Source organism: Labrus mixtus, chromosome 21, assembly GCF_963584025.1.
Source record: "Labrus mixtus chromosome 21, fLabMix1.1, whole genome shotgun sequence".
Taxonomy (NCBI): domain Eukaryota; kingdom Metazoa; phylum Chordata; class Actinopteri; order Labriformes; family Labridae; genus Labrus; species Labrus mixtus.
Genome location: NC_083632.1, coordinates 8163854 through 8187042, shown reverse-complemented (window position 1 = coordinate 8187042; position 23189 = coordinate 8163854). Strand labels below are relative to the sequence as shown.

Below are 23189 nucleotides of genomic sequence, written 5' to 3'. Positions count from 1 at the left end.
GCACTGGAGGCCACATTTTGAAATCGTCTTGCTGTCCATTGACTCATATGGAACTGGTAAACTTGCAGTGGGGCTTTGATGCTGCCGAAGTTCCCTCTTATGTATCTATAAGAAGTCTTTCTGACAAGTTTAAATATAAGGATGATCCCTTAAAGAACCTGTGAGGAGTTTTTAACTGGTTATGAAACAGACTGAAATTAATAAAGATGTCACCAAAACAAATGCAAACAAGACCATAAACATAAAGATCGCTGTTTCTAGATAGTAATTTTAATGTCTGAAATGGTGCGGGGAGGGGGGGTAGGTGTCTGACTGCAGCCTCTTCCTGCATCAGAGATTCTCAGTGAGGGATTCATTTGAAAGTCAAAGGAATGTAGGTTTTTATTTTATTTTTATTTTTTTAAACAATGCTTACCGGTACCCAAATACTCATGCGCAGGACAAGATCAGCAAAGAGATCAAATGTATCACTTTGTCCACAGATGGCGCCAAAATGGACACAAACAGAAAGTTCCTGACAGGAGCTTTAATTATTGTTATCCAGCTAAGTGACCTCTGGAGTCAATGATTTTTCAATGATAGCAAAATTAAGGATGATGTAGCCTTGAAACAGTTATGCACTTTTTGTTCTATTTACCGTGGTCCTTTGCACTTGCCTCTGTTAGGGAACCAATCATGGAGTTGGCATTTTTATGACCTTCTTTCTGGGACTTAAGGTTGGATCAAGTGGAATAGAATAAGCGAATAATAATGACACTTGAACTGATAAACCTTCCAAAAACTTTGTCTGAAAAGTCTATTGGTTTTTGGAAAGTTTATAATAAAATGAGCTGTTTAATTAGAAGAAGAATGGATTCATTGAAATGTTGTCCTTTTTTTTTAATGTCAGTAGCTGACGCAGCCAAGGAATAACATTTATGTGATTTCAGACATTTCCACAAGTTTTTCAAAAAATAACTTGCCTATCTTTTCAAAAAAAAAGTCTTCAAGGGTGTCCTTTACATGTAAAACCTCAGACCATAACACTATCTATCACCGTCCTGACCGATTGCCTCTCGCTGTCGTTGTGTTCAGGTGGTCAGCCGTGTAGCAGCGCAGCAGGGCTATGACTTGGACCTGGGCTACCGGCTCCTGGCTGTGTGCGCTGCCAACAGGGACAAGTTCACTCCAAAATCAGCAGGTAAGACTCAAATTTTCTCAACCAGCGTCTCAGACCATCTGGCCATGCCGGCCTGTCCAGGGCTCAAAGTGTCTGTGTGCACTTTTGGCAGCATTTCATGATACATCCACTCATGTTTGAAACCACACTTTTATAAGGTCCTGGTACTCCATTAAAGAACCTATAAAAAACTATTTTGTTGGATTAGTTTTAAATTGGTCTTTTTATTATTGCAGAGATCAAAAGAGACTAATTATTTTACATTATTTCACAGTTCTCTGCATTGTTCAGAACTTGGTTCCCTATAACTAGTTAAAGAAAACGACCTTTCTTTTAAATATAACACTCCATTAAATACATAAACTTTGACTTTAATGTCACACCCACGACTGAATGGATGTTCTTTCTTCTCTGAAATGTTCTAGACTAAGTGTGTACAGCAGCATAATCCATTCATCACACTCACACACAAAAAAAACTACAGTATCAGAGACGAGTTCATGCCTTACACAGAAGAGTCATTGCGGTGCAAGTGATGGATTATTGGGACATATGTATACTGCTAAATGTTGTTATCAAGCTGACGAAAAAGCATGCTGAAGCTGGACGGGAATGAAGATGTATAGGCATGTCAGCAGCTCTGCAGATAACAGGAATAGTTCATGCTTCTTTACAGTTTTTTTGATTTGTGGGTACCACCTGTTTTTAGTTACAGCAGGGTTGTGCAATTGCTTCTGTGTGCTTAAGTTGACTTGGACATTAAGCCAGAGCCACATATTGTTTGAATTTTCACTCGTGTTTGCCTCTTTTTTTGATTTATGGCATCTGTGGGTTTTATATCTTGGGTAATATGAGGCTTCAAATCATGCAGTGTCACTCTTATGTCAGCCATGGGAGGAGGAATCATTCTGCGCCTGCAATTAAGTCCCTCCGCCAAATGTTCTAATTCTACTTAATGCTAAATCAAATCTCAGGTCCTGCTTTACGGGCTTAGATAAGATTGCCAATTGATTCTGTGTCTGAATAATTTCCTGCAACAGAAGTCTTTTGGAAGCATGTACTCCAGTCCAGGCAGCGTCCCAAAGTGCATTTCATGGACAATTATCTACCTGTGTGTATGCATGAATATTTTGAGCTGAGATACCCATAGAAAGTGAGAGAGTCTTATGCAGAGCAAAGAGGAGGCTTTCTCCTGCAAAGCTCTTTCGAGTTGAGGCCCCAGTCGAGGAGGATGAGAGAGAAAGCCCTCTCTGGCTTTTAAAGGATACTCCCACAGGGCCTCATGGGAAAAAGCCCAGTTCCCCTGATTTCCAGCGGGGGTTGCAGAGAGCAGGGGAAAGGGGAGAATATGTCACATAACTGGGCTGGGATGGCGGCAGCAGGTCAGTCATCCAAAAACAAAGACAGACGAGTCTTTGAGGAGTAAAAATCGTAGACAGTAGATAAGCTTCTGTGACAGAGTAGATTGAATAAACTGAATTCTAAATTAATTGAGAGTAGTGTTACAACAATAGATTGTATATTATGATGGACGGAGCAACAGCTGCCAGGGAGTGAAGCCTAAAGTCATCACACGTCTCTTGTTGATTATTGAATTGATGCTGTAAAACGGTATAAAATGCCATGATTAACAGCTCAGTTGACAAATTGGGCTCCTGCAGAGCCGTGTGCACCAGATCAGCAGAGTACAGTATAGCAGACACTGCGAGAGAAAACGTGAGCGTCATTGTCGTGAGCGACAAGAGTCATTGAATTTCCACAAGTGTCTGCTTCAAGAATCTCTCCACCTGAGGGTTTGTTTTCGTTAGCGGATGTGTGATGTCTGCTACTGCTGCTCTTTCAGCCAAATCCTACTAGGCAGACTCTGGTTGCAAATTCACAATATGTCAGCGCCAGCATGGGGAGATTCTGGCTTCATCCTGTTCAACAGGAGGGGGCTGATGCTTACTGTCCATATGTATATACACTTTATGGTTACAACCTGAAATTCAAATAAACTATTTGGGTTTTTTTTAATTTATGACCCTAACCCTAATCCCCTGTAATATCCCCCCTCGCCCTGTGTTGGTCAATAACAAACTAACCAATTTAAAGCCATTTTGATTAGCAGTTATAGTATAGCAACATAGGGGAAAGGGCCTCAAAACTGTTCCACCTTTTGTTTAGTCTCCAATCTTTGCCAAGTTTTGTTATGGAGCTTTCACATATGAACAAAACCCCTCAAAACATCCTGAAATGTTCAGGGAGAGCTGCATGTGTGAACGCAAAGAGACACATTTTACACAAACTGACACATTTTACACTTCCACATGCCACCAGAGTTTTTCCCGCCAGCATGTCATTTTCCGCTTGAAGTTGGGGGTGAGCTGTCCTGAGAATGCAGCCGTATGTATTCAGGAACATTCGGCTTTAGATGACAAATGTTTCCAGGGAAGCCAAGTGTTTTTTTCTCTAAAGTCACATCTTGTGTTTTGTAAAATCCATTAAAAAGCATGTTCAAAGTGTGGATTGACGGAGAGTAAGATCTCTGCTGGTTGCGAGCAGGGCTGTTTGCCATAGAGGACATTAGGTCAGCGGGTGAGCACTAATAAGTAAATCAGATTAGGTGTCCCGTTTTAACCAGGCCTAACTTGTCTTGGCTCTGACTCACTGTGCCATCAAGCGATATTACATTTCTCTTATGTCATCTAAACTCTGATCGTGGACATGGGAGAAAATTGAGAGGGAAATTGTGCTGAGGGGAGCTGACTTCAGCAGCGGGAAAATCGATGTTCACAGTCAACTTTGGTCCGGAAGAGGTCGTAGCTTTGATGAATTGATTCATCATGAATTGCCTCCAACAGTTGAAGGTGTTAGTTTGTTAATTTAAGTGCTTATAAGGGAAAAACTCAAAGTAACACACTTTGATCTTAATGACAGCAGCAAAATCTAGGTTTCCATTGCAAAAAAAAAACCTCCATTATCACATCCTATAGATTTTATCAGTAAAATATGTGTCTGAATTTCTGCAAAGTTAAGAGGTTTAGATAATGTGTTTTGTGTTTGTTGTAGTTTAAATGTCTTTTCAGCAGACCTGAAATGAATGATGATCTCTTCAATAAATGTAGAGGGGGTTTGGCTAGTTGTAGTCCTTTAGCCTTTTTTGCAAGCGGCTCACAATGCTCGGGTGTAGCTGGGGGAGGGGTGTTCTGTCTGCTAGTATAGTGACCTCTTTGTGAATGAGATTACCCTGCTCTATTAATCTGTGATTACTCTGGCTGTCTTACCGCAGGGCCAGCCACACACGTAAAGCCGCGGCGACATCAAAGCAGGGTAGAGTGAGTGGATAAACTCATCAGGGCCTCCCCTCTCTCATCATAGGGTACATTACGAACCCTGTAAGCCCTGTGTCCCATCACACTCCCCCTCCTCATGTAGGATTTCAGTGGTTCGGCATGGTTTCGCCAAAACGCTTACTCACAATTTTTGTTCCTCCAAGAGGGTCAGAGCGGCACATTCCCAATGGTTCTCGCCTCAGCAACCTCTTGGAATTCCTCAGCTTGAAACAGTGAAAGGAGGCACCAACTTATAAGAGAGGAGGAGGAGGAGGAGGAGGGGGGAGGCAAAGTTTTTCAGCCCCTCGAGCCATTCATTCTCTCGTGTAACAATCGCCTGGTAAACCAGCCATTCAGCAGATAATTAGTTGGGCTTCAACTCTCACTCAGTTTGTCTCTACACTTGTTTTACACATGCGGGGCTGTTTGCAGGTTTTAGTAGTGGACATCAGAAGTGTCGGTGGGTTAAAACTTCTAAGCGACAGTTTTTATTTTGTGTTTGGTCTCGTTTAGTCTTTAGTCAGATTGTTGGACTTTCTCAGATGGGACCTCGTCTTGGTGTCTTGGTTTTAGTGTTCGGATGAGGAAGCAGAAGCCATTGTAGACGGGGATTTTGTGTTTGTTTGCTGCTTAAGATTATCGCGTGACAAACTGCTTTAACTGTAAAAAATAATCTAAAAAGCCATCTTGAAAATCCACCATCAACGTAACCTAAGTGTTGTCAACTTTATCTATTTCAATAAAAGTGCAAAAGTTAGTGGTTGGATTTGGGACGGACTAAAAATACAAATAGTAACACGTTATTAATTATAATAAGTAAAGGAGTTCAAGGCAAAGGATTTGAAGAGGGGACTTTGATTCAGACAGAGAACTGTTTATTCTATTTAAAACGAAACCAACAATCCAGTTGAGGAAGTTTGAATCAAAGGCTTTTGAAAGCTAACTATATTTTTTTTAATTGAATGATTAAAGTCCTCTGTAAACTGCGGGGAATTCTCAATGAATAAAAGTGACAGTGAAGGTCAAGATGGAGGTTACTCTGGAGTGTAGTAGAGCTTTTAAAGTAAGTGTTTGAACTCATCAGTTCCTCACAGAACACCTCCAACGTAGACGTTCAGAACTGTAGTCTGCAGTGAAGATCATATATAGGTTTAAACCAGGTCTTCATGTTAAGTGGATCTAAAGCTGAGATGATCAGACATGTTGTCGCTGAGCTGTGGAAAGGTCTCTTCCTGACACACAGTACAGCATGTCTGATAAACACACACACACACACACAGGCCTGCAGGGCTGTCATGTCTCTTCTTGAGTGCTTTCTGTCTGTTCATCTCCAACCGGTGTTAAATGTATCGTTTGGCTTTTCCTTTTCCTAATATATATTCACTCTGACTTTACCAAGAATTTTTCCTGCCAGCCCCTTAGTGAATTCTCCATGTGAATTCAGGAAGAGTTGTTGTTAGAACGCAGGCTGCCTTAAATTTCCTTCACATTTCCAGGTTTGCATATGTGAAAAAGTCTGCACATCTGCACAACATGAGCACGCGTCTTGAAGTTTACATGGTTAAAGATTTATATGAGCTATATATCAACACCGTGTCCACTGTTGATTGTGTAGTAACTGCATGTGAAGTCTTCCACCCGGCCATGATTGATGTGTCAACTTGCAGCGGGGGTGCAGGGCTGTAAGTCACCTGCCGTGCACTTAGCTGATAGTAAATACCAGGAGAGCAAACACAGACAGGAAAGACCTGTGATAAGAGCTCGTCTGTCCGTCCTCTCCTCTGTGTCCCTGTCGCACTTCATTGTGTGTGTGGCGGTAGGAGGTCGCGTCTTCGGCCACTCCTTAGAGTCTTGTTATTCCAAATGAAATAATCAAATGTTTGCGTAACAGTTCATGACGTGACATGGCATTTTCGTTCTTAATAAGAATGAATATAATATTTTTATCCTTTGGAATAGAGCGGTTAAATATTGTATTTTTGTTACTCCTATGTAGGTAGAACTTCAAGTTGAATCGCAAAAGAGTCTTATATATTTGACATTTTCCAGAAAGTTTCAAAAAGTACTTCAGCAACATCCCCCCTCCCCGATGGAAGCATGAAAATGTTGATAAAGCATCCGGTACTACTTTTCCAAGTTTATTAAAGTTAATGGAAACAATTGCTTATTGATTTCAGTCAAAAACTGTAAAAGAACTTAATATATTTTGACAAAACCCCAGGTGTGAATCCATATTCTTATTTGTGATAAAGTAGTTGAAGGACTCAATTTAAAGCTGAACTTTCCCCGTGTCTTTTTGCAAACTAATTCATTTTTTTTGTGTTTTAGCGACACATCAGGTGCGTTCATTTGACACCACAAGTAGCCTAGCTCCTGCAGTGTGAGTATTCTTGTTTGCAGATGACATTAGATTCTCCGCGTCAGGTGGCCACAGTTTACATGTTTTATAAGGGTGTAATTATTTATCCAAAAGCTTACCCGGGCTCATGTGTGCTGACAGACAACTGTGCTCTAATTTGCCCCTCCCTCTGGTATCCCAACCCTCTGCGCATTAGGAAGCCACAATACCCAGCCTCCTCCTCTTCCTCCTCCTCCTCCTCCTCCATTCCCCTTAATTACAATGACTAGTTTGATGGATTAAGTCGACTGTATGCAAAGACAAGATTTGGGGGCTAGAATCATTGCTTAAATCAGCCACCTGACCCATCTCTATCGCCCACTTTTTCGGCGCAACTTGCGGATCATCTCCCTCGTAACAAATGTTCCTTTAAATCAATTGATTTTTTTTTTTTTTTTTTTTTTTTTTACTCGTCGCTCTGGACCTGGGCCAAGATACAGGCTGTCTAGCACATTAGGCACCGCCCCCCTTTTGCAGGTTTGAAATGTGAGCTGCCTGCATTTTTTTCCTCTCTTCTCCTCTCCTCCCCTCCCCTCCCCTCCCCTCCCTCCTCCCCCCTCCCTTCCTCCTCCCCTCCCTGTCTCCCTTCTGGCGAAGTGGCTGTGGCTGCTTCTGTGTGATGTGTGTATTGGGAGAGCAAGCAATGGATCACTAGACAGAAAAAGAAGATACATCAATAACTGCTGCATACATCCGAGGTGAGGAGATAAGCATTTCTCTCCCTCTCTCCCTCTCTCTCTCTCTCTTCCTGTCCCCCATCTCCCTCCCCTTCCCCTGTCTCCCACCTCTCTTCCCTCCTCTCCCTCTCTGTCTTTAACCCTTTAAGCTGCAGAAGCCGGCTCCAAATTTTGCTGAATTATTCCCGCTGATACGTACCTTTCTTCTGCTCTAACCACTGTGTCCTCCTCTTCTCCTCTTCGTGTTTCTGTATGAAGTTTCCCCCCCTCTTTTTTTTTTAATTTACCCCTCCTTTTTCCCCTCTCATTGTCTCTAGGGTATTTGTTGCTTGAGTGCAAAGAAGCCGGTGGCAAAGTACAGCAGGAGCCCATTAGCAATGACTCCATCTGTGATTGGTTTTTGCCTGCGAAACAGAGAGAGCAGCCATGAATAATTGATGTGTATTGTGCAGTCAGTCACTGGACATGCAGGGAGAAAAGGAGAGGAAAACAGAGAGGAGCTGCTGCCCTCAGACACCAAAGGGGAAGAGGAGAGGAGAGGAGGGAGGGAGGGAGGTAGAGAGGAAGAATGTTAGAGAGGAAGGTGGGAGGGATAGAGAAAGAAAGAGAGACACAAGAGAAAAGCTTTAAAATAGCTGCTGGCTTCAGTAGTGCAGAGATTAAGGCTGCCCTGTATCGCCTTTGTTCTGCTGTTGCACATTTGTGCTCAGAAGTGTTTCTAGACACATGAGTCCCCCTTTTTTCTGTGCGCTGAAGAGTGAGAAATAAGCAGGGGCATTGCTGGAGTTAGTGTGGTTGAAATGCGGGTGGCATTTTAGACATGGAGGGGGGGGCGGGGGGGTGAGTGAAGGGGGAGTCTTTGCTGCTGCGAGCTGTCAAAAGGAGGAGACAGCGGTTAAAGAGGGACGTGTTTGCAGGGGTGTGTATTAAGTGACAAGAGTGAAGGTGGAGCTGCTGCTGCTGCTGCTGCTGAGAGGAACTTTGTGTTACTTCACCCTAAGGGGGGCACAAAGAGGGTTATTTCCTGCATTGGTGGGTGCAGACGGGCACCCTGCCACGTCTTAAACTAACGGAATGGGGTTTGACAGTATGACAAGTGCCTCGCAGCACCCCGCGTGATAGAGTTGCAACAGCTGACTGCCGCATTTGACCCACTTACAGCTCACACAGAAGGGGTCAAAATGGCCTTGATTATCTCTCTGAGTCGGGTTGACCTACTTGAGGCGGCGTTTTTCCGCGAGACTCTTGGCAGTTTATCACACCCACTCCCCTGGTTGCCACACGGAACAACCAGCCGAGCTCACTGCAGAGCACTTGCACAGATCCCATGTAGTCATTTTAAGGTCCTTTATTCAGCGTGTCTCGTGGTCCATTAAGGTCTGGTGCACTGAGGTATTGAAAGTGCAGCAACAGGTTTAGAATGAAGACAATTATGATGTGATGCTTATAAACCTGTCACCTCTCAAGGAAAAAAACATTAAGTCATGGCTCTTGCACTTAACAATTAAATTACATATGTTTAATTACTTGTACGATGTCTAACTAGCAACAACACATTTATTGAAAAGTAAGTCCTTTTCAAGTTAGACAGAGTGCACAACTTGGAAATGTTTTTTTAGAAAGAGCAAAGTATTTATTTAAAACTGAAAGTGCTACCATTAGCCTCTTGAAGTCAGCCAGAGAAGTTGATTTGTACTCATGTCCGGCCTCTGATTAGGCAAATAGCTAATCTTAGATTTGGATTTTTGGGGTGGGATATGGGGTGGCCAATGAGATTTCAAGGGGGGGCCCCAGTCCAGCCCAGTGAAACCGCCCCTGCATTGAACCTACACAAACATGTCAGTAACAGGTAGAATCGGCTTTAATTCGAGTACTTCTCAACAGTTTTTGAGCTTTTCTAGCAGTTAGAAATTAGCCAAAAGTTGCATGAAAGAAAGACACATCAGGAGTAAAGTAGTGAAAGAAGTTTGAGAACTGCTGTTTAAGACTTTACTTACAAAAAATTGGATTTCCCTGCTTTTGATTAGCTTCATTCATTAAATCTTTTTTTGCTGTTTGAACTGTAAGTCACCATTAAACTCAAACATCAAGTTACAAAGGAGCATGCTACAAACTTTTCAAAGCCACCTTCCAAGCACAAGATACATTTTAGGTGGAGTGTTCCTTTAATTAACATCTTTTACTTTGAAAGAGAAAGTCTGCTGGTGTTTCTTTTTTTTCTCTCTCACACTGACCTCGTGAGGATTATTCTGGCATGTTAGTTTCTTTATTCCTTCTCCTTTCTTTCTCTTCACTAAGAGGGGCTTTGTTGAGCTCTGCAGTGAAGTCCTGGTCTGGGCAATTATTCAGATTCTCCTAAAATGTGTCTGTGGAACAGCTCCCAACATGCTAAGACAAGAGAGGTTTTGCAACCGGGGCTGTTTGTAAAGCGATGTCTGGCTTACTGTACAGTGCTGTACTAAAAACACACTTCCAACTCTTCATTACTGTTGTTTTGTCTGCTTCAATGAGTCCCCTGTTCTTTGTACATAAGTGGATTTTTTGTTTCGAGTTGTGAAATTGCCATGACCTTTTCTCTTTAAAGTTTAATGTCCCAAAAGAAAACATCAGCAATGGAAGACATCAATCAGCAGTTGATGAGCTTTGTTTACTCGCCGAACGTTCAGATTGCTTTTTATACGGACATCAAGGTAGAAGTAAATATTGTAAAATGATTGTCAACAACTTTTAATCATCCAATCAAACACAGAGTAGGAGTTTGATAACCTTTGATATTGAATCCTCCAAAGGTTTAGATATTAAATTGTGCGTATAATAATAGAGAGTCTTTGATGTGGGTAGTTTAAATTTAATATTTATTCTAGCTTCAAATATTGACACATTTTAGCGGCCACAACAAGCACTCTCATTAAAGTTCTGTTCAAGCTGATCTGAAGAAGGAAGAACCATTATCATACTAGCTAATAAGTGTTAGGGACTGTGGATAAATATTTAGGTCTATCAGAAGTGTAGAAACCCAGTGCAAACTACTTTTTTAGTTGGGGGGGGGGGGGGGGTGTTTCTATGAATTAAAGTCATGAATAAAGCTGGTTGCTATGATTCTACTAATCCGTTATCCACATGGTCTTGAAATCTTAGGACAAAACAAAAGCAGGCTCCTCTCATTTGATCTTAATTGATGATCTAACAGGTGAGAAATAATCGAACAGTTGGCCTTTTTTGTATTCGTCAGCTGTAGATCAGGTATTAGAGTGCAGAGCCGTGGAAAGCGATTACTTGATCTCCCGGAAAGAAAGTAAATTCCTGTAAATAATCCTTTAAATGTGTTATGAACAAAGTCGGAAAGAAGTGACACACGAGGGGAGGTCTGCTCCTTTAACTGATGAAGAGAGAGAAACTGGAAAACTGAGGCATAGACAGTGATGAAAGTTTATAAATGTATTGTAGGACTCTTAATATATTCTTCTAATTTCTTCAAACATAAAATCAAAAAAACCCTGGATGCTTTAAAAGATCATTCTTACCGGGAACAACTTTAGTGAAACCTACTTACCCATCACTGTCAATAATGGAACCATTAAAACAACTGTTTATTGTTAAGATGAAGGGCTTCACATTGATTTAAGACACACAGTAAGAAAAGGTAGTGCTGGCTCTTTGATACACAGATATACTATAGTGATAAGATGTATCTAACCACTAAGTTTTCGATGCATTTTTGTAGCAAGACTGTCATGTTGTCGGAGGGGTTACCCTTCTGTATTGGGTCGTGTTTTCAACAACATTATAAGAGATTGGAAGAGGAAACCTTGCCAGTTAAGATGTCCAAAGAAAGTAGGGAGCTGGATGTTTAAAAGGGGAGTTTTATTGGTTAAAAATCAGTTCTTCCACTCTTAACAAACCGATGTTTTAAGACAATGTCTGAAAATTCAAGAGCAAGTATTTCAAGTGTTTCAGTTGGCTTCAAATTCTAGGTTGGTAGTTTTTACATACTGACCCTGTTTTAGAGCGTTTAAACCTTTGACATGTAGAACAAGAACAAAACTGAGTACACATATAACACCTCTGTGAAGTCTGTAAAGTGTTCCTATGTAGAGAATATTGTGCCATATGGCAGCCAGAAATACCTGCAATTGATTTCCTTACTACAAATCAACAATCCTTTAACTATCTGAACTGTTTGTGATCATCATACTGTACCATGACACCGTTATTTCATGTGTTTAACATGCAGTTCTATCATATCCTCAGTTTTGATTATTTATAGTAGAGTTGTGTTCAACCCTTCTCTGCCCCTGTGAGTAGGTTTTTAGACAGTTTGTGAGTTATTACCTGATTTCTCATCCATCTCCTCATACTTGATAAGGGTAAGGGAGAATCTTTCCAACACATGTCTGTCATTTCCTGAAAGTCTTTAGAAATGTGTGTAAAGTCCAGTAAAATGTAAAATTTGAACCCTACAGAAACCAGCTGCTGCAGGAGGTGTCAGTCTGACTCAGGTACTTGACTGTGTGTTTTAAGTGCTGCTCAGGAGACTCATACTGTCATTGGCTGAATCACTTCAATCATCCTCATCTCAGCGCTTACATTTAAGTCCTCACATCGGACTGTGTCCCCATACTGAACATGGAATGACATCAGATCTGCTTCTTTGGTTGGTCATTTAGAGGAAGCTGTGTGGCTGCTGTCTGTGTTGTCTGTCGGAGTTTTTTACCGTATGAAGCATGTCACACATAGTTTTTTTTTTATCATTTTGCCTGCGCCATAGTTCAACCTTGTCATTCATTGAGGCTATTAAAAATCTACGTTTATGCTTCGTTTACTGTCAGTCCCTCAAACCGTATTCTCTTCTTCAGAAATAAAGGAGGTTGTGAAAGTACACAGCACACGGGAGACAACACAAAATAAACACGTTTAGCAGAGTTGTATAAACAATTGCAAAATAACAAGATATGAAATTGCTCAAGATTGTATTATTTGTTAATTGAGTGTCCAAGAGTGTGAGATGCATCGTTTCAGTATCAAATAGCTTTAAGAAATCATTTTAAAATGCAACAACCAAAATGTGGCAGAGATTAAAAAAATTTAAAAAAAATGCGAAACAGAATTTAAAAAAATAAAAATTTCTGCTATTAGTGTTTTTTCTATGAAGACAAATAACGCATTAAATTCTATATTAAGAATAAATAAAATAGGATCAGAAACACATAGACACCAGCAGTGAAAAATTCATTCTGAGCCATGAAAAAAAAATCACATACATTCTCGATTTCATTTCAAATAAACATATGAAGGCTTGATTTAATTACTATTGTTTGTAACAGGGTCATATAAACTGTCCGGTCATCTTGTTTGAAAAGATGCGGTTTGTAGTTCTATTGTTTCCCTCTCTGTCCTGCCTGTTTTTATCATGAGGCAGTCTTAAATGAAACCCTGCCCTGTTGCACATATGGATGTCTCTAATGAGCCCTGAGGGGTGCCGCGACCTGACCCCGGCTCCTCCAGAGTCTACGCCTATACTGTACCACTAAAGAGAGACTCTGATCCCAGGCCCACTGTGAGAAGGTCGCAGGTGAATCAGCCACCAGCGTATGCCGCCGTGACACCACCAGCCCATGCCCAGCACCCTGAGGTGGGCACGAGTCTGGGCACATCTGCTCCGTGGCTAATTAGTATCATTGTAGACGAGGGCTTAAGGCTGGGCCGTGGTTAATAGCAGCCTGTTGCACAGGGAAACTGTCTGGCTCCTGTAAGCTGCTTCTTTGCAGGTCTGCTCAGCTGATTATCTGGTTGCAGGAGTGTAGTGTGAAAAACACACTCTGCGCTGGAGCAGCCGGACTCACTGTGCAGAGGGCAGAGATTCAGGAGCCTTAGTTTTCTCAGGTTATACAATCAGTGTTAGGAGTTTTACGGGTCAAAAGTGTCTAACTCCATAAATACAGATCATATATGCTTTAAATGGATCACACATTTTCAAAAGCATGCTGTGCTGAATTAGTTTAGCAAATTCTTGGGCAAACTCTTGAAATTTAAGTTGAAAATCAGTCAATATTATGAAAATTATCTTTGATAAAACTTAAAAAAAAAGTTGTCAAACATGAAGAGGTTTTTTTTTTGACATTTTCAATTTAAAGCAACAATAATAACAATGAAGACAAAAGGATAACACATCCAGCATGACCATAGTGTCTGCGTCAAGTAATGTCAAAGTTACATTATGAATCTGTGGCTACAGAGACCTAACTTTTCTTTAATTCAGGCTACACTACCAGCTACATTTTCTTCTTATGAAGTAAAAAACTACCAAAAATAAGATCAGCTAAGTACACTCACAGAACTCAAAGTGGCTTGTAGATCATGCAAGTTCTTTTTCATATAATAAATCAACGTTATTGTAAGTAATTGTTGCCTAAAGAGGTCAATAGTTGCTAACATACTCTCTATGGAAGCACCCAAACTTGACCTCACATTTTGACATACTGTTACCAGATTTGGGCTCTTGATTGAACACATACAGATTTAGGTTTGGGAGGAGTTTTACTCAAATCTGCTTAATGTAGCCGCGAGTGTCGTACAGTGACAGATTGACGATTTAAATGTTGGTTTGGGGGGGGGATGTTTGGCTTTAATGCATAAGGAATTAATTCACACCAGGGGGTTGAGATTCTATAGATTTTTTTTTTACACCCATGCTTTACAGACGTGCCCTGTTTTTAATGAAGAGATTTGTTGCATGTGCCAGGAGAGATAATCTTTTTAAACACTGGCCTGCTTATTGGCAAAGGTTTGGTTCCTGTGTTACCATGACCAAGAAATGTCAGTCGGAGTGCTGAGATCTGCATAAATCATCGTGTGGTTGTGGTGTGTATTGTACCTGGTTCTTGTGGGGTATTTAGTCAGTGCCAAGAGGGTTTTGTTAAAGATATACAGTCTAAATCTTCATCTGGGATCTGCTAACACTGGTTTTATTTGCGGATGAATGTCTTATCGTTGACGGGTTTATTGTTGTTCAGAAATCCTGCAATTTTCGGTGTTTATAGAAAGGAACTTGCACCACGAAGAGGTTTCTAGCGGAATATTTTTAATCCTGAAGTTATTACGACAGAAGACGTGGGAATTTAAGAGGAATAAGGGACAGCTTTTCAATCTGTCACTCGTGCTGTCTTTAGTGGTTTTTGATTTAGCAACAAAGAGTGCAGGATGTCGGAACAACAACTCAGAAACACCAAATCCGCAGCCTTTTTTCTTTTTCTCCTCGCGCCGCTTGCCTCCACATGGCCACATATGCTTGTGGCCTCAGTAAAACCTTTTTGGCACAAAGCCAAGTGCCCCCCCCCCCCCCCCCCCCCTTCTCCTCTTTGCCGGATGGACATGGCACGACATTGCGGCCATGTGGCCAGCAGGAGGCTGTATTTAAGCTGGAGCAACTCTGAAATGGGCCATAAAACCTAGCCAGCAAGTCTGGCTCCCCATGAGGCAACGGGCCTAAGTACTCATTGACAAGACTCCAACGTTCCCGACTTTCCAGAGAGAGGAAATAATGTAAGAGAGGGGAGAGAAAAGCAGCAGACAAAGATGAGGTGCAGACAGGAGGCTGCTGTCTGGCCTAGATAGACGAGCTGTTTTATAACTGTTTGCGCTTTTAATCCTTAATATGCAACTTTTCCCTTCTCCTCTGCTTAACACGCTCACTCACTCTCACTGTAATCTTTTTTTTTTTTTCTCAGCTCATTTTCTCTTAATGAAATATAGCTTCTAAGCTGCATACGTATAAGGAACCTCAGGGGAAATATGTCACATTTTGACGCCACATGGCAGCCATGACATTCACGTGTTCCCACTTCACACATCCTTCCCACTTCATCAGCTTTCTGAAAACATCACTCACCCTGATATATGTCGCCGAATGACTCAGGCAACTTTAAAGTCTGGAGCTAATGAAGTCGGGTTTACAGACTTAGTTTTACAACAGCCTGTTAGCGCGTCAGCTCTTGGGCAGAAGTGTTGAGGGTGACCGGAGAGCTAAGATGTGAGCCATGTGTTAATTATCCGTCCGTGGATGAACTAGTTGCACATTTCTTGTCCGTCATGTCCCGACAGGTTGGGGACCTGTTATCCCCGCTCGCTTAAAAGACTGAATGATTGACGAGTCACTTCAATTTCATTATCAAATTGGCATTCATGGACAATTTGAGGCATCTGTGAACAGACAAAGAGCAGTTTGATTGCTGCCAGGCGAGGCAGAGAGGGAGATGATTTACGACCTAGTCTCTATTTTTTTTTGCGGGATATTTCAGCTGAGCAATGTCCTGCTAACAAGTTTTTCACACAATTGTTTTCCATATAATGAGGTAAATCTCGGTTGTGTACCGTTCTAAGAAGGGATTCTTTGGCCACAACTAAACATGGCTGTTTTGCATGGCCTTTTAGGTGCTTTCAGTTACCAGGGATACTAGGGCTCCCTAGACTCTCTCTTATTTTAATTGACTTTGGCCTGCAGGAGGCTTGTGTCCATTCAAAACCTTTCTGGCCAAAGAGAGTGGGAGAGAGGGGAGAGGGAGGGGAGAATGTGAATAGAGCCCCCTCAGAAACTGAAGAGTGCAGCCCCACTAAAGCTGTTCTTGTTAGTTTGCTCATGGTCTTTGTTCTCCTTTCAACCCTTCTGGCTAAAAGTCTTCAAACAAGCCGTCTGGGGGCTGTGAATCTTTTTTCCGACAGGTTTATAGCAAGAAATTGAACTTCTTCTCTTTTTTTTTACAGAAAGCGTTGGTATAACTGAGGATGACTGCTGATTATGGGATGACTGGATGTGTTTGTGTGTGTTTGTTGGGGCATTATAGTGGCCGAGCCATGTGGGTCGATGCCAGGTGGGGGAGTCCAGGGTTGACAAGGGAGCAGGTGTCTATTAGATACCGGGCAGAGAGGGAGGGGAGGGAGGGACGAGGATCATAAGAGCTCTTGGCATCTCCCTTACCTATACTGTCTCCTCTACAGTCCTCTTGCCAGTAAACGGAGGGAAAGCCGGAGGGAGGCATGGGATAAAAAGACGAACGGAGGGAAGTGTTTTGGAGCAGGCAGCAAGTGCAGGAGTGACCTTTTAAATCGGAGCCATTCATGTCGTGTTTTTAGGGTAATCTTGTTCTACAGGTTGTTTGTACAGTACTACCTTGTCACTATTCTTCACCGGGTGCATTTACTGTTTGTTTGATTTAAAGGGACAGCTCACCCAAGCTTTTTTTATTTCCACCTTCAACATTATAATAGGGTTTAGTGGGAAAGAAATGAAGTATTGGAGATATTTTTCCGACAGCACCACCCCCTTCCTTAGAATAATCTACATCACGTTCTTCAGCAGTTTTACAGGAGCTGTTCTTTAGTGAAGACTGATTCATTCATAGGAGTTTTTACCAAAGACTGTATTAAACATGGATGTGGTCTAAGTGATGTCACCTATTGGTTTATGAGGAAAAGTTTTGAAGCCAAGCGACGGCAATCGACATATTGGAAATGTTGTCTCGAACTAACTTTTGGACAACCTAACAACAGGCAAAGAGGTGGAGCTGAGGCGGGTCTTAGGCCTCCTGGCAAAGACCTACAACACACCCACCTGTCATCGAGATCAGCCATGCCCCTAATGATGCTTTAATATAGTCAATACAGATGATTTATTTAAAAAATCAACCCCAGTACAGTGTGAACCAGTAAAGAAATTAACTATTAAGAGCATAAGAAAAGCATTCTTTATACCAGGCTGTAAAGGTGTTTATTTCATGCTATGAAAATGGGCATTTTCATATGGTGTTAAAGGGTCTTCCTGGGGTTTTGCAGCCTGCCCCAAGTGGACACCTGAGGAATCGCAGTGTTTTGCACTTCCGTATCAGCTTCATTAAGACATATGTTTGTTTATATCTGAGCAGTATACAATAGGGCTGTGACAAAATGCTGATAGAAGTATCACTACATTGTATTTTGCAATTGTGTTTTGAGTCCTAAAAATTACATGTCAAGTTTTAATCCATGGTTTTCATGCAGAGATTTATTGTAGCGATTTATATTTCTGTTGTGTGTATACCGACAACCACTAGATGGCAGTGTTTCAATTGATCTTTGGTTATTGGAGGCTTCCACTCCAATGTAAGATCTGAAACTTAGACCAAAGATGTTAGAACATAGGTATTAGTTAAATATTAAGTGAAAAAGAGCACAGTGTTGTACCACCAAAATGGTTCCAATATTCACCCCTTGTAGACAGACGTATTGTAATAAGTCTAAAGTCCCCCAGATGTGTAAATATTCTTACTTTGTCTCATATCAGTGACATTTAGAAAGTCTGGCTTGGAACATTTTGAGCTGCAGGTTTGTTGTGATGGCTTATCCAGAAATGTGAGTAACGCTGTACCTTGTTTTCAATTTGCTTCCTGTTGTATTGACTTTCTAAAATCCCTGCCTCCATTTGGCGAATGAAACAGAACAATCATAGTGTTTGAGGTAAAAACATGTTGTATGAGAAATGCAGTGTGAAGGACATGAAGTTGCTATGCAAATAAGTCAAGGTGCATCATACTTATGGAAAGCCCTTTTGAAAACTAATTAAACCTATACAATTTGAATGTCTTCCTTTTGTATTGAGGTAGGGACAGAAACCAAATTTGCCTCTACAAGTGAGAGAGAAAGTTATTTTTGTGGTTTGCTGTTGTGCTAGCTCACTCTTTAATCAAGAGGCTGTTTGTTTTTGTTTTGGCAAAAAGGGACAGAATGAAGGCATTTAATCAGCACAGTTTATCTCTCTGCCTCCTGCCTGTATGTGCGGTGAAAGGTGGGGTGGGGGAAGCATTACCATTGGAAAGAGCATTGAACAACTGTCAGGGATGCGGTGCCCGTCATTTGTCATGCCTCCCTCGGGCTTTATGACAGAGAGTGAAGCTGGAAGCTGCGGGCTCGTCTACTGAACCACCCATCTCGTCCCAGCAGATGCGTTTACCGCCCTTCGCCATGGCTGACCATCAGGCTGCGCAGCTGAGCACCAGAATATCAATACGGCTCAGACTCAGCCGGTGCCCCTGGGACTCTCTACAAGGCAAACAGGAATCGGCTCCTCTCCTTATGGAAGACAGAGACCCCTAGCCGCCAGGGAGACACAATGTAAACAGAGCAAAAAAAAAAAAAAAAAAAAGACGATCTGTAGCACCAAACGGCAGATTGATTCACTCCAGAACAGTTGTTGTGATTTTGAAAAGCTACAGCAAAGACACTTCTCACTGGTTTTTTTGGCTCTTCTCGGGGAGGGAAACAGATGAGTCTATTGAAGGGCCGTCTGTGGGAGGAGAGGAGAGGAAAAACAGTAATCCTTTTTGTGTTCATTATCCACAATGTCCTGAGAGATGTTGGGATGAAGAAGGAGGAAGAGACGAGGGATTTCACCACAGCAATTTATCCTTCCTGAAACTGATGCGGGGGGGGGGGGGGGGGGGGGGGGACATAATAAGTTATTGTATTGTATCAAAGCTTTGGCTGGCATAATTGCCTATACCTGGGATTGCATTGTAGGCAGTATTAGACGGTGTTACAGATATCATTATTGGTATTTCAGAACTGATACCAATATTTATATCTGTACTGATACCAGTGCTGTGATTGTTATTCTGATACGGTCACTGTTATCTGTGTTAGGACTGATACAAGTATTGGTATTCTTATACTGGTACTTGGATCTTTATTACTTCTGAGTCAAGTATTGGCAGTAAGGTATTGATACCAGTATCTACAATAAAACCAACAATAGTAACTGTTTTAGTACTGAGACCAATATTTGTCTTCTTGTACTGATACAAGTATCCAGTATTTCTATGAGTAACATTACCAGATCGAGATTTCCCAAACTGATATCAGTGTTGGTATTACGATATAAAGTGAGATAAAATAAGATAATCCTTAATTGATCCCCAGAGAGGACGTTCAAGTGCTGCATCAGTAAAAAGAAAAAGAACGTGCGTATGACTACAAATGAAATGAGATTGGATAGAATAAAAAAACAATGTCTTTACATCTGTTCACCAGTAAGTACAGAATAGACTATACACCCATTAAGTGGCAAACAATGCAAGTATCTGTATTCATATCAATACCAGTACTAATCCCAGTATTGGTATTCTGATGCTCATGACCAGCATCAGTATTGGAACAACTGTTCTAGAGGCTGAGAGGAGAGGAGTCACATGTTGGCTCTTCCTCCTGTCATTTGAAACCTGAAGTTTATCCCCTGAGTCAATGACAGTGTGTCTCTCCTTTAACAGGACGGTGCTCAGCGGAGGTGGTCATTTTGTGCAGTGATAAGCTCTTTATCTAATGGCGGGGTTGGATAATTCCTCTCTTAAGTGGTAGCGCAGGTCCTCCCCTCTGTTCCTATCGCTCTCTTTCCTCTCATATTGGATTGTCATTCCTCTGCCTGGCTGCGTCGCCAGTTTGTTGTTGTTGTTGTTGTCCCCGCGGCTGTCGATGCCGTCCTCCGCATGAAACCAGGATACGTTCCCTTTACTGCCAGACAGTCGCCGTGACACTGTTAGGGGATAAATTGCGGAGACATGTTTATCAACATGCTAGAAGTGCAAGTTACCCCTTGTTGGAGGAGAATAATGGGACCTAATTGAGCTGTAACATGCTGGCTGGTTGCCAGGCCCCCTTGAATTGAAAACTCACTCCATCAGAAGGGGGTCTAAGTGGAGGGAGGGTGCTGCTAAAAACACTGCGGGAGGTTCTAACATGGATGTGAGACTCGTAAACCTATTAGCCGCACTTAAAGCAGGTCGTATTTGATTAAAACCAAACTACAAATCTGTGCATCTACCTGCTGGTGTGTTGTTTAAAGAGGAGGGGGGGGGGGGGTGAAAGCACCTGAGAGGCCTTATCCGTCAACCAAAGCACAGCAAAGTCAGATCAATGCTCTTGAGGAGCGGCACAGCCTGTCTCCTGGCACCTGCCTTGCCAAGAACAGGAGGAGGGGGGGGGGGGGGAGAAAAAGAGAGAGGGAGCATGAGCGGGGTTGGAAGGAGGAGAAGAAGAAAAAAAAAAAAAAACCCAGCTGCCTCTGCGCCTGAGCCCCGTGCTGCTTTTTAAAGGAGTGGGTGGGAGGGAGGGAGGGAGGGTGAGGCAGGAGGGAGACTGCTGGCACCATCTGTACATGTCTTTTGTATTCCAGCCCTCATCTTTACACAGAGCGAGGCTGGTGTGCTCAGTGTTCAAATGAAAGGAGAGAGGAGAGGAGAGGAGAGGAGGTGCCGTTTGGGGTGTGATGCTCTCTGAGTGGAGGGAAGGTGTGTGTTTGTGTGTGGATGCTAAAATCCTCTTTCATCTTGTGTCCTATTTATTTTTGCCCCTGTGTTATTGTGCAAATGTGAGCTAAAGTGGCATCCGTCCTCACTTGCTCGTCTGTTTGCAGGCGGTCATGTGTGGTCAAATCTCTGGGTTGCTATGTTAGTGATCAGAAGCTTTTGTTTGTTCCTCCTTCCCATCAGCCCCATTAGCCTGATGTCTCCTCTCTTACTGACTCACTTAGCCTTTTTTTTTTTTTTTTTTATCGCTCTCTCTCTCTCTCTCTCTCTATTTCTCACTCTTCCTCGTTCTCTCTCGGCCCATCCTTGCATGTGGCAGCAGGGTGGATCTGCCTGCACTGACTGCTGTCATATTGACGTGGCTTTTTTTTGCGCAAAACCGCAGCTGGAGTCACCGAGCACTCTGTTTCACACACACACACACACACACCCCCATCCCCTCTCGCTCCTCGCTCCTCAGTCACTCAGCCCTAGAAGTGCTGTGAATCATAAGGAGGAGGTGGCTGCCCTGCTCCTTGATTGAATCCACATTCCCTTTCTCGTCTGACGCAGAGCGAGAGAGAGGGGAGAAGGATTGAGGGGAAAAAGGAAAAGTGAGTCTTTTGTAGTTGGCACAGCACAAAAACATGCACTGCAGATGAAAAGCATATGATTCGATCAAACGCTCTCTGTGGTAGCTACCTAACCGAAAGGTAGCTAGGAGGCTGGAGATAAAGGAAGGGCTGCAGTTTGATCTGCAGGCCCAGAGTGAACCCTAGTGGCCATGAGCTGCAGTGACATGCTGGGTGGATGCTGGTCATGCAGCGTAATGGTGCCTTTTGTTTGTTTTTTTTATTTAGTGTTTTTTTAATTAATAAGTCCTTAAAAACTCCTCAAATCTAATTGTAGGGCTTATATCTCTATTTGTATGAGCTGTAAATCAACAATTTAAATATGCATTAAACATATAGGAAAAAAACATCTGTAAAACATTTTTTGCTGTATTCAAATGTTTGGTTCATTTTTTGATTTTGAATATATAGTGCAAAAATGATTTATTTTATACATGAAAAAAAGACCCTAACAGATATATCTTTACTTTATAATACTCAACCAGTCAAGAGCCTGTCAGTAGATATGAACGAAATCCACAATTGAATTTACAAAAAATATCGAATTTCATCTGAGCGTCTAACTTGAATTAAACAGTAGATAAAAGCGGCCTGAACACAAACAAGCAAATGTGTTTTTTGCTCTATTAGTCACTTTATTCACCCTCTTCTATGTCCTCGATTCAACATCATGTCAGGTTTCATTTTTCAATTCACTGTTTACTCCATTCATTTTCCCATAGATTGCACACCAAGTCATTTCAGGGGGTTGTTTGGCAAACATTGAAGGGGCGTTGTTTTTGTGTCCTGCTACATGCAAAGATCTAATATATATTTAGCCTCTGAAATGAATGTCATAAACCTGAGCGTAAACAAAACGCTAACTCAGAAGAAGATTAAAGAGAAGTTTTCCAAATGTTTTAATAGTTAAAAATACTTCTGTGTAGTTTAAATTTGTCTTAATCTATATATGTTCAACATGAGGTCAAGGCATTTGAGGTTGTCAGAAGATCATTTTGCACTTCCTCAGTCAGGCCGTTGATGTTCAGTTTTAACGTCCAGATTTGCTCACAAGCCTCCATTCCTAAGTTGTTGTTCCATCCGCCGTCCTCTTCTCTCATAATTAGTTCTTGAAGGTTTCTGCAGCGCTTGCAGTACAGAGCTGTTAACCTCTGCAGTCATTTCTCACAGCAGCCCCACACCACTGACACACTCCTCTTCTGCTTCCTCTCCAGCTCTTCTGTCCTCGTGGTGCGAGGAGCTGGGACGCCTACTCCTCCTCCGTCACCAGAAGAACAGGCAAAACGAGCCTCCAGGAAAAGTGCCCATGCAGCCCCCAATGAGCTCCATGAAGCCCGGCCTCTCGCACGGGTCAGTATTCGCACCGCTGTGACTTTAAGCTTATGGTGTGTGTGGGGGAGCACGTCCACAGGCTCTGGGGAAAGCCCTTCATCAGCCTTGTGTTCCTTATGGATCGATGGCTGACAGTTTGCCAATCTAACTGTTTGTAGCCTGCTCACAAAACAGTACCTAGTTAATACTTCAATTATAACAAAGAAACATACAATACAACTTTTCCTGATGATTCAGCACATTTGTACAATTTTACTATTATGCATGCAAATATTTGTGCAGTGACACATGGCACTTTATTCTAATTAGTGGCAGAATATGACAAAAGTGACTGAAGGACAAAAAGGTAGACAAGGCACAGACATGCTGA

The 23189-nt window shown here is 42.1% G+C and overlaps 1 protein-coding gene across 6 annotated transcripts in view; it reads left to right on the top strand.

Moving 5' to 3' along the window:
- Positions 1–23189, top strand: part of LOC132954932 (zinc finger MIZ domain-containing protein 1-like) — a 120537-nt gene that overhangs the window by 89385 nt on the left and 7963 nt on the right. For 4 of the 6 annotated variants that reach the window (XM_061027454.1, XM_061027453.1, XM_061027452.1 and 1 more), the window contains 3 exons: positions 1075–1180; positions 12012–12047; positions 22702–22837. In XM_061027454.1, the coding sequence (XP_060883437.1) occupies positions 1075–1180; positions 12012–12047; positions 22702–22837 (278 nt within the window). Of the gene's footprint in view, positions 1–1074; positions 1181–6616; positions 7570–12011; positions 12048–22701; positions 22838–23189 lie in introns of those variants that run through there. The other 2 variants (XM_061027455.1, XM_061027456.1) reach the window with 2 other exon arrangements.